The following is a 12693-nucleotide window of genomic DNA, read 5'->3' as shown; positions in this document are numbered from 1 at the left end:
CAAGCTCCACCACAAACACATGGTACCTTAATCCCCATGGCATGATGTAATTGGTCCTCCTGGAGTATGAAGGATGAATAGCATGATTGTAGGCAATAACCTTGTAGTCCTGTTCATGTCACCTTGCCTTACCTTTTCTACCCAAAAGGATGATCATTCCCTTGGTCTAGCCATCACTGACCTCTGTCTTCAAGAACTTTGTGATTTCTATAAACACTCATAATCTTTCCCATTCCCTTTCTCTCCAAGCCTTACTATTTCCTAACCCTGCTTTTCATCCTCACTATGAGTGAGCACCAATCCTTCCCTTCCTCATCATTTTCCCAGACCATCACCCCTGACTTGACTCTGCTTGACTCCCTTCCCAGGATTGATCTCTTGCTACACCAGTTCAACTATACACTCTCCTCCTCCTTCAGATCTCTTGTTCCCCTGTCTTCCCACCAGTCAGACTTTGTAAATCTCTAATGTCCCAGTCTTGCATCTCCAACTACTTGCTGGACATCTTAAAGTGAATGTCCTACAGATGTGTGAAACTCAATATGTCCAAAATTGAACCTGTTACTTTCTCTCCAAGTATTCCCCTCATCCTAACTTCCCTATCACTGTCAAGGATGCCACCATACTCTCAGACACCCAGGCTTAAAACCTAGAAGTCATTCTTGACTCCTCACTTTTTCTTACACCCACAACCCCCATATCCAATCAGTTGCCAGGTCCTATGTATTCTACTTTTGGTACATCTCTTGTGTATGTTTCCTTGGCATAGATCCTTATTACCTTACACTTGGACTACTGAAGTAGCCTTCTCATTGGTTTTGCTGTTTCAAACCTACCCACTCCAGTCTGTCACTCTGCTCAGATGATCTTCCAAAAGAACACATTTGACTATTTCATATGCCTGTTCAACAAACTCCTCCTCAGTACTACCCATGCCCAGTGCCCTTCTTTCCTCTTGTTTGGAGAGTGCTGGGGTGGACATCTGGAGTTCATTGCCAATCTTCCACCATTGAAGGAAAGCATCCAGGGAATTATTATCATTTTCTATCTAGTTGCCTTACTGGGTTTCATTATCCCCAGAAACTCATCATTCTGCATGATGAAATAAACCTTGAAACTCTCACCTCCTCAGATAATTTACCACCCCAGCTACAGGACTGTAAGTTCCTTGAGGCCAAGGACTACCTTTTGCCCTTTTTATCATCCAGCACTTGGGTGCCATGTAAAGGACAGGAGGCACTTAATAAATGTTTAGTAAGTTTAACTTTATTACATCCAAAATTAAATATAAAATACTATGTTTGATTTTGTAGTCCCTTCATAACTTACCCCCTTCCTACTTTTCCAGTCATACTTATGCCTTACTCACCATAGTTAGATTTCCTCTCTACTGGTTTCTTTCCTTCTGTTTAAAAGAGACTTATCTTCATCTTTCATTAGATTTCTTGATCATTGTTTGGTCTGTTTTGAGTGTTAGACTTTTGCTAGAGTGCATATATGGGAGCTGGATGGTCTGCCTCTGTTTGGACTGCCATCTTGTCTAGAAATCCCCACAAGATCAAATAAGGAACAAAATCAGTTACAAAAGATAAAATAGATCATTTTGATTACATGAAATGGAAAATCTTTTACATGAACAAAATTTAAGCATCTAGAATTAAAAGGGAAATGACTGGGAAATGATCAGATTTCTTAAACAAAGAACTGCAAAATAAATAAGTAGTTAATAGAAATATATGACCAAAAACTATTCCTCAAAAATTATATAGTCAAATGATAAAAGCAAACAGGTCTCAGAATTTGAAGCTATGAGCAAGATGGCTGTAAATGGCTGTGAAAGGAAGGTTCTGATGTCAACTCTCAGATCCAGGCTTCCCACATATCCTTCTTTGAGGTCTTAGATAGAAAGACCTCCAATATCTCTCCTTTCTACCACTGGTTCAAGGCTTCACTAGCTCTGTTCTCATTTGTTAGGGTCCAGTTTTTTTAATCACTTAATATCAATTAGCTTTTTCAAAGAGATAGTTCTCTCAAAGACATAATAAGAACAAACACAAAAGCATAAGTCCCAACACCTCAGGGTGATCCTTTGCTTTATACCACTGTAGTCTCTGGGAGAGTAGGCTCAAAACTTGGCTCAGTTCTTACATAGCGTTGATCCTATCAAGTTCATTTCTAGATATAGCCCTTTTGCTGGATAAATCTTTGTACTTCACTGGAGGTTTTTGTTTTGTTTTGTTTACAGAATAAGGTGTACCTGCCAAGTCCTCACACAAATTCATCATCCATTTCTATTTATAAGATTTCATTATACATGAATTAGAGAGTTTAATTGAGAATTTTCATACTGCCTTCATTCCCTGTCTTCTCTACAGATAAAACATTTATTCTTCCTGACTCCATATGAACAAACATTTCACAATTTTTATTAAGACACTCCTCACCTACCTTCCAGTTGCCAATGTAAACTATTTTTCCTAACATTCCATTTGGCCCTTGAGGTTTGGATCTGCTAGGACTGTGACCTTTGGGAAAATCTGTCACCTTCTTTGAGCCTCATTTTCCCACTTTATAAAGTACAAACACTATGGCTTATAAAGTGTCTTATTACTTTTGTCATTTCAGGAATCATTGACGTTCAAAGATGTGGCTGTGGACTTCACTCAAGAGGAGTGGTACCTCCTGGACCCTTCTCAGAAGGCTCTGTACAGGGATGTCATGCTGGAGACATCCCAAAACTTGCTCTCTCTGGGTAAAGATAGCTTGTACTTTTACCCAGACCCTCTCCCAGTGATTCTGAATTGGCCAATGAAAAGAGCACTGTCTCCCTTCCTACCTATTATCTAGCATTTGAAGTATCACACATTTAACCATTAATAGAGGTCAAAGACTCCTGGTCCTTTCCTATCCAAGAAAAAAGATCCTCATCCTCCCTGTTCTCACATCAAAACTCCTTGCCTTGTCTAATAGGAAACTAGGAATTTTATCTGTTATTCCTTAAGCAACCCTTCCTAATGCTGGGGATTTTTAAAGTGAAATACAAATTATTACAGAATTATTACAGAATTATATTTGCTAAGCACGGTCATCCAGATTTTTTTGAAGATGTACAATGAGAAGAACCCCCTAACTCTTGAGGCACTTTGGGGATGTATCTTATCCTTAGGAATTTCTTCCTGATACCATGTTTAAGTTTGCATTCCACTGCACTCTAAGTCCTACTCTTAGAGATCTAGGCCATCAAACCTGTCTTTTTTTTTTCTATCTTGATACTTCCACAAAATTCCAATGCAAGTGATAGAAAATATGAAAAGCTCACATCCTTCTAGGAGAGAGATGGACAAAGGACCAATTTCTGATTCCAAATTGACCCCCACTACACTTTCTTCCTTCCCTCCCATAACTCCCAACATGAACATATAGACCATCCCTAAGGTGACTAGGTGCCACCCTCTGATTTTTCCAAGCATACCCCCTTCTCTGAAGAAGACTGAATTCTAAGATTCTCTATATGCTTAACCTTTCCTTATTTACTGTGAATAGGACTTCCTGTTCCTAAAGTAGATCTGATCTCCCAGCTGGACCGAGGGGAAGCACCATGGATATTGGAACAAGAAGACCAAAGGAAATCCTGTCTAGGTGAGTAAGTGAAATTGGACACTACTATCTCAGAAAGTCATTGCCTGTAAATACTGTGCAAAGAACCCTCCTTAAAGCCCCCAAGATCATTCAAAAGGGACTGAGGCTGTCTACTCTGAGCTCTTTCTTCATTAACAAATGTTACATTCTGGGCTTTCTTCTTTGATATTTGCCTGCATTCTTGAAGAAAGAGGGGTCCACAGTATAACAGAGAGCTTTTTTTTCCACACTTGGTGGTCTCTGCTTGCTTCCCCTGATTGTTCATTAATTGGACAAATAATAAATTGTCTAATAGGTCTAAGACACTACCCAAAGCTCTAGGATGAACTCAAGGAACAGAGGAGACATTCACAGCCTTCTAGGGTTTGCAAAACACATTGAAAGTGTGAGATGTAGATGTGAAATAATGCATGCTGCCTCCTGTGACTAGGTCATCTCTCTGGCACACTGAGGAAATGCTTCAGGAACAAATGAAAAACCAATAGAACAGTGGACCCAACCTGATAAGGCTCAAAATTAATTTAGGCTACATATGGTGTAACGTTTAGGTGTGACAAATCACCTGCACAGCTACAGGCAGGGAGAGATGTGTCTAGACCACAGTTTATGTAGAAAAAGCCAGTGGAGTCAACAGTGAAACATGGCAGCCAAGAAAGCTGAAGTGAACTTGGGCTCATGGTAGGAGTTACCATGGGTATGGTTACCATAAGCAAAGTTACTATACTAGAGAGCTGATAGACCCATTGTACTCTGAAGAGTCCATGCCACACCTGTAGCAATGTGTGCAGTTTGAGGTATTTACATTATGAAAGATATTGACAAACCCAGAATAGGTTATACAGGATGGGCAGAGATAGTGGACTCTGATCAACCCATTGGAAGAACTCCACCTTTTTGATATGGTGAAAGAGTCATTGAAGTATAACTGGTACAGTACGGTGTGAGTAAATAAATGAATGAATGACTGAATAAAAATCTACACATTAAGCACTTTAGTTTCTAGGGATACCAACAGAAAAGTAAAGGAGTCTCTTACACCATGGAGCCCACATTGTAATAGGGAAGACAGTTGACAAAAATCTCAGGTATACATCATATAGAAATGTCTTTGGTGTGTGGCATTAAACTTAATGTTAAAACGCATTCCTTAATGTCATGTTTACTCTAAAACACTGAGAATACCAGGGAATTTCAGGGTCTTCAGTATCTAGGGCTACTGAGAAGACAGGGGTGCAGCATCTGCACAAATAGTTGCTGGGTTGCTTCTTCCTAAGGATAACTTCTCAAGATGCTACCTGCATAGATATCTGACAGTTTCTTAGTGGGAGTTGAAGGGAACATATAGACATATAAAATTAGCATAGCCCCTTTACAAAAATTAACCATGATAGTGACATAAAAGAACCTCATAAACACATGCAAAAATATTAATTCTACCAACCAGCCTACAATAAAAATTCTAATCAGTGATGTGAATTTGGAGAAAACTTTATACTCAAATGCCAAGAGGTCATGCAGTCCTGTGGTAGGACCTCTGTACAAGATACACAAAATGGGAGCTCTGATTCCACCTCTTCTCTTATATCCCGTATGATTTTGGTACTGTCACAGAAGCATTATGGTCACCTTTCTTGAGCTGTACAGTGGAATAAAAAATCTGCTTTGCCCCTGTCACTGACTAGGGAAAGGATCTGGTATTATTCTGCAAAAAGCTCTTTGGAAAGGAATTACTTTTCCAATGTAAGAAAATGGCATTTTATCACTCTTGATTCCTACCTTTTATGTTGGAAGATTGTTCTTTTTGACTGAATGAATGAATGAAATGTCATTTTTTTCAGTGCTTATAATATGCCAAAAACTATGTTAAGGGCTGGGGATCCAAATAGAAGAAGCTGATCATTACTTAGTTTGAAGGTTCTCCCACTTTAGTTGAGATAAATAATATAGAAGGTTTTTTGGTAACCGTTTAAGTAGAAAAGCCCATCAGAAACAGTGACAAAGACCTAGATACATCAATAGGTCAGATGACAGTATTTACCAGTCTGGTGGTCACAGAGTCAAGGCAGAGGGTAAGGATTGGAGATAGTAAGGCCTAGTAGTCCTCCATCTCTTGGGAAGGAACAGAGTTGGTAACTCTCATGAAGCCACATGAGTAGTCATTCAGCCTTGAAGGGTTGTAGGTATCAAAGGAGAGGATACAGGGAAGCCTGAGGGGCCTGATCAGCCTGGATGTGTTTGAGTTCCTGGCTGGGGTGGAAGAAGAAAGGCAAAAGACAAGAGAGGAGACTGAAATGACTCTAAGTCTAAATCAGCTTTCTCTCTGGTCTTAGAAGTAAGAGGCACTCTTTCTATCTTTTGTTTCCTTCAGATGGGAAAATCACACATCAGACCAAGGTACCTTCTCCAAGGCTGAGCATTTCCTGTGACTTCAAATTGAAAGAATCCTGGCATTGTAATATCAAGTTAGAGAAGAGGCAACACAACTGGGGGAGTCATTCCAGACAATTAACTATGATCCTCAGGAAAACTCCAGCTGAAGAGAGAGATGATGAATATAATAAGTTGAAGAGGAATTTTACTCAACGGTCAAGCCTTTCTGTCCCACCAAGAGACCCCATAGGAAAGATTCACCATGAATATGACAAAAGCCAAAGGAGCTTCAGACAATATTCAGATCTAATTCAATGTAAGAAATTTACTTCAGGAAATGGACATTCCAAATGTAATGAGTGCAGGGGTTGCTTTAAAGAAAAGATAGAACTCATTCAGTGTCAGGAGAAGCACGTGGGAGTGAAGGATTTTCAGGGTAATCACCATGAGGCAGCTTTCAGCCTGATCCCAGACTTCATTAGTCATCAAAAAAGTCCTCCTGGAGAAATTCCTTCTAAATGTAATGAAGATGGTACAGGCTTCATCCATCACTTATCTCTTAGTTTGCATCAGAAAGCTCATATTAGAGAGGAATTGCGTGAATGTAATCGGTGTGGAAATACCTATTTTCAAAAGGTAAACATTATAAAAACTCAGAAAATTCACAGACCAGAAAAGCCTTGTAGATGCAATAAATTTGGGAAGACCTTCCCCCAGGAATTGCCCCTTATTTCAACTCAGATGATTCATTCTGGAGAGAAACCTTACAAATGTGGTCATTGTGCAAAGGTTTTCAGAAAGCCCTCCCAACTTGCAGTACATCAGAGGACTCACACTGGAGAGAAGCCCTATAGATGTAATGAATGTGGGAAGGACTTCAGATGGAGGGCAAATTTTATCATACATGAGAGGATTCACACTGGAAAGAAACCTTACGTATGTAATCAATGTGGAAATGTTTTCCAAAAGCCCTGCAACCTTGCTGAACATCTGAAAATTCATACTGGAGAGAAGCCATATAAATGTAATGAATGTGGGAAAGCCTTCATTCAACGAGCAAAGCTTGTTGTACATGAGAGGATTCATACTAGAGAGAAACCTTACAAATGTAATCACTGTGGAAAGGCTTTCAGACAGTCCTCCCATCTTGCTGTGCATCAGATGATTCATACTGGAGAAAAGCCTTATACATGCAATGAATGTGGGAAGGCCTTCAGACAGAGCTCATCCCTTATGGCACATCACAGAATTCATTCTGGAGAGAAGCCCTATACATGTAATGAATGTGGAAAGGCCTTTAGACAGAGATCATCCCTTATGGCACATCACAGGATTCATTCTGGAGAGAAACCCTTTAAATGTAACGAATGTGAGAAGGCCTTCAGCCAGAAGTCATCACTTATGGCACATTACAGGATTCATTCAGGAGAGAATCCCTATACATGTAATGAATGTGGAAAATCCTTCAGCTGGAGTGCAAATCTTGTTGCACACCAGAGGATTCACACTGGAGAGAAGCCGTATAAATGTCATGAATGTGGAAAGACGTTTACTCGGAAGTCTTTTCTTACTGTGCATAAGAGAATTCATACTGGACTGAAATCTTGTGAGCCTATGTGAAGTGGAAATACTTTTAACTGGAAAGAAGACCTTAAAAGATATTGGAAAATTCACATTGTTCATGAAGTTATAAGATGTAATGAATTAAATAAAAATTTTCATTTCATTTTTTTGCTATACAATAATATTCTAGTATATTCATGGATTATAACTCTTCAGTCATTCCCCAACTAATTGGCAACCTTTTTATCTGAAGTTCTGGCTACAACAAAAATGCTGTTAATATTTTAATGTATAGTGGACCTTTTAGTCTTAGACTATGGACTAAAACCTGTGAATATTTTAATTATTTTTCCTGGAAAATTCCTTTGGGTTTTATGGACTAAAATCTATGAATATTTTAATTATTTTTCCTGGAAAATTCCTTTGGGTTTTTTAAAAATAACAATTTTTTTTGTTATTATATGCTTGACAAAATACCAGCAAATGAGCATTTTCATTTAAAAAAGGGATTATACATAGAAATACAAATTCCTATCACATAAAACTTTTTGTGGTTTTTACAGAAATATTTTTTTTTATTTTGTAATGACCTCTGTCCCTTGTTTGGTTAAGAATACATCTCTTCCCCATAGCTGTGAAAACTATATGATCTTCTCTAATTTTTTTAATGCTATGATATTAATACTAAGAGTGTGTATCCATTGAGAATTTATTGTTGAATATGGTATAATAATTTGGTCTCAGCCTTTCTCGTTTTTCCAGCAATGTTAATCAAATAGATATTAATTTATGTTTCCAAGTTTATTTCATGCTAGGTTCTGTTTACTTGATTCTTCCATGTCTAGGCTATTCCACTGATCTGCTTCTCTGCGTTATTTTTAATCAACACCAAATAATTTTGAAGACTGATGAATCATTGTATAAGTTGACATCTGGATCTGTAATTTCCCTCATCATCCCTACCTTTTTTTCCACTGTTTTCCTTCCTATTTTAGATCCTTTGTTTCTGCAAATGAATTTTGTTATTTTGTCAGGTCCATTAAAGTAGCTCTTTGATAGTTTAATTGCTACAGGATTAAATTCATAAATTAACCTTGTTAATACTGTTTTTATCATATTGCCTGGCCATTAGCACTGAATATTTCTCTGCCTACTAAATTTATTTTTTATTGCTGTTCAGTAATAGAAGGTCCATGGGCAGGGTATACTGTATATATTTTCAGATTTTCTAAATTTCTTTATCAGTTTTCCTAATTTTCCACATTTTTCTTTTTCTTTAAAAATATTTGTTATGTCAGATGACTCTTGAAGAAGAGGGAAGAATAAAGGAAAAAATTATGGTGTTGTTAAAAAAGCAATAAAATTTATTTTTAAAAAGAAATATTAAAATGTATCTAAAATATTTCTCTAAGGTGGTTCTTTGTTTCTGTTTGTTTTCTCCTGAACTTTCTGTTGTTTTGAACTTTTTAAGAGAAATTTCATGGATATTCATTTGTATAAAAAGTTTCATCATCATCAAGTCCTTCCTCCTTCCCAATAAGAAATTCTCCTCCTTCCTAACAATTGTACAAAATACTAGATTTCATTCTCTTCTGATTTTTAATGATGTGTCCCATTGTAGTTGGGTTAAAATTTTCAAATTTAGAGTCATATAAGGTAGAAGATAGGGCAGCTAGATTATGCAGTGAATAGAGTGCTACTCCTGAGATCATGGAGACTCATCTTCCTGAGTTCAAATTTGGCCTCAGACGTTTACTGGACAAATCAGTTACTCTGTTTGCCTCAGTTTCTTCATCTGTAAAACGAACAGGAGAAGGAAGTAGCAAACTGCTCCAGTATCTCTGCCAAGAAAACTCCAAATGTGATCAAAATGAATTAGAGACTACTGAAAACTGGCTGAAAAATGATGACAAAAACGTGTAAGGTGTGAGTCTAAACTAAGGTTCCACCAAATTGCTAGTCCGCTTTTATAAAGACAGATAGATAGATGGGTGAATGAATGGATGGATGGATGGATGGACAGATAATTCTTCACCTAGGCATTTATCTTCTTGAATTTGTCATAGTGGGCTTCTATTTTCACTTATTTCTCGTTCTTGATTTATCTGTTCCACTGAATTTTAAATGAAGTGATGCAAAATGAGATAAGCAGATGCAAGAGAATAACATATTACCACGAAGTACATTGAAAAGATCACTAAAAAGAAATCCAACTGAATAATTGACACATCCGCAAAGGTTCCAGAGAGTGTTAATGAGAAACGCTTTCTTCTCACCCGAGAGCTGGGAGAGTGTCAGGACTGAATGCTGAGTACACAGTCAGATGCAGGCATGAAGCTTTTGCTGACCTGGTTTTCTTTGCAATAAGAGGATTCAGTTGTTAGAATAGGAACAGTTTAGTTTTGATTTGTTTTACCCAGAAATGACATATAAAGCCAAGATCCAATAAATCATGTTTCAAAATAAATATGAAAGGCAGAAGGAGGTATGGTTATCACATAACAGAATTTTGTGCATCATGTAACGGAAATTTTTTATTCAATTTTATTTTCACTCCCATCTTTTTATGGGTTCTGCTGCTCTAGAATTCGTTTAGAGTAATTTTTTTAAGTATTTGGAGGGGTTTTAGAGACAGCTCAGGGAAGTCTCCCTACCTTTGCTCCATCATCTTGGGTCCACTCCCTCAATTTTATTTTCAATTTCAAATTCTCTCCCTTCTTCCACCCTTCCCCCCACCCATTGAGAAGGCAAGGAAAGTAAAGTCCATTACAAATGTATATAAACACATGCAAAACAAATGTCTACATTAGCCATGCTCCCAAGAAACAAAGAAAGGGAGACAGAGTAAGAGAGAAAGAATGCTTCATCCTGCACTCGAGTCCATGAGTAAACTTTCTGGAGGTGAGGAGCATATTTCATCTTAAGTCTTTTAGAATTGTGCTTGGTCATTGTGTTGATCAGAGTTACTAAGCCTTTCAAAGTTAATTATCTTTATAATATTGCTGTTCCTGCATAAATTGTTCCAATTCTACTCACTTCACTTCATATTAGTTCATATAAGTCTTCCTAAGTTTTTTTCTGAAACCGTTCCCTTCATCATTTCTTATAGCATATAGTATTCCATCACATTCATATGCTGTAACTAACTGATTCAGCCATTCTCTAGTTAATAGCCATCTCCTCAGTTTTCAATTTTTTTTTGCTAGCACAAAAAAGTGTGCTATAAACACTTTTGTACAGATTTGCCTTTCCCCCTGAGTCAAGCTACATACAAAGTAAATAGAAAATAACAGAGGTAAGACATTAGAATGAAGAAGACTTGGGAAAAGCTTCCTGTAAATGATGTGATTTTAGATGGTGCTTAAAGAAAGCTAGGGAACTAAGTCATACAATAATTCCACATTATTCTTGAGGTATCATAACCAGGCTCATAATTAACCAAGTAGGAAACTTTCCTGTTCAGAAAGGAAACAGTACAGTGGGGAAACTAAATCAAGAGTGTACTGCCATTGCCTTCTTAAGGCTGTCCTCTCAACCTTCCCAGGTACCTTTCCCACATATTCACTTCCAGCATTTCTCAGATTACCCTCTCTTTGAGCAGCTCATGGCATTTCCCTTGAATGGGGGGTTACTGGCTTCAACATTCAAACAGTTATATCTAAATTCAAAACTGAGAGCAAATCAAATTATAACTCCAAGAGATTTTACTTCACCCAGTAAATTTTACGAATCAGAGCTTAGGGCAGAGAATATTGGTTTTTCTTGTTCTTGATAGCATTAAATTAAAATAAAAAATAACTGGTTTTTAAAATTCATTCTCAGTATTCATCAAGTACATAAGAAGTCTCCCTAAAAAGAAAAAATTAGACACACACACACACACGTGTGTGTGTGTGTATTCAGATATCCTGATATAAGAATCAATTCTAAAGTCAATAATCATAATCTGGGTTTTATATAGAAAATGAATGTATGACAATCCATTCAATTCAGAAGGACAGTAGCTTTTATTAGCCTGGAGATCTTAAAGTATCACAGATTAACTTCTAATACTGGGGTCTACTTACACTAAGTTGACTCAAAGATGTAACTTCAATGCATACTATTCCAGGTATAATTTTTTCCAGTTTTTTTTCATAAATTTCCTAATTAGTAATCCAGTTTACTATTTTAGCATTTTCAAGGTTTTCATTAATCACATACATTCTTACAACTCCTTTCTTAGAGTGCTAAGATTTTATAATTTTGCCCAAATAGAAGATCCCAAGGACCTTGACAAATCCTTGATGACCTTCACAGATAATGAGAATTTATAAGGTCTTTTGAATTTTTGCTAAACCAATTATCATTATTATTCATTTTAAAGCAAAATATGCCCACACTAGTACTTGACAGTTTTTAAACCATAACAATGAAAGTCTCTAATAATTGATAGTTCCAATTCATAATTTCACAGAATTTATATCATAAAAGAATTTAATCTCCTAATAATACTGACTGCAGCATATTCAATATCTTTTTCCAAATTAACAACATTTCTTCTCTGATGATTTCCAGAAATGACAATACAAAAATTCAGAACATAATGATAATGTATAACAATTTTATGGACTTAAAACATGAAACAACACTTATTTTTAGTCAAATATTTCAATGTATTTGAATAGATTTTTGAATTCCCTTACACAGAAAAACATTTCCTCTGTGTATACATTTTGGCATTTCATACTATCTGTGTTCAAAGACAAGTATAGAGTAATTAAAATTGACTTGTTCTTATGCTTATAAAGATGGCTCCAGTGATTACTACTCAGAGCAATCATTCTATAAATAGCAATTTCCCTAATTTATCAAAAACCCAAAATAAATCCAAATCTTAAATTGCTCGATTTTATGTTTTGCTTCATTCTTCCAGATACTTTTCTACATCAATAAGTATACCAAAATTGATGGAAATAAAGCTTAAAGAGCATGATATCAAAATTAACTTTCATTGACAAGGAGGAAACTAACACTTCTCCAAACAGAGCTCAGAATTTTACAGGTAGAGAAATCTCCCTAGGCTCCTATGGCAGATCCCACCTAGGATTCCCCAAATTGTTGTATGATTTTTCTTATCAA

At 36.7% G+C, this 12693-nt stretch overlaps 1 protein-coding gene across 1 annotated transcript in view; it reads left to right on the top strand.

The window, feature by feature from the left end:
* LOC140503305 (uncharacterized) overlaps nt 1–8974 on the top strand; it is a 19796-nt gene extending 10822 nt beyond the window's left edge. The window contains exons 3-5 of the mRNA XM_072607186.1: nt 2626–2752; nt 3544–3639; nt 6008–8974. Of these exons, the coding sequence (XP_072463287.1) occupies nt 2626–2752; nt 3544–3639; nt 6008–7629 (1845 nt within the window). The 3' untranslated portion in view covers nt 7630–8974. The remainder of the gene's footprint in view (nt 1–2625; nt 2753–3543; nt 3640–6007) is intronic.
* Nucleotides 8975–12693: the final 3719 nt, after the last annotated feature.

The sequence above is a fragment of the Notamacropus eugenii genome, chromosome 5 (genome assembly GCF_028372415.1).
Source record: "Notamacropus eugenii isolate mMacEug1 chromosome 5, mMacEug1.pri_v2, whole genome shotgun sequence".
NCBI lineage: Eukaryota > Metazoa > Chordata > Mammalia > Diprotodontia > Macropodidae > Notamacropus > Notamacropus eugenii.
The sequence above is the reverse complement of the archived record's forward strand: the minus strand, read 5'-3'. Positions and strand labels throughout refer to the sequence as shown.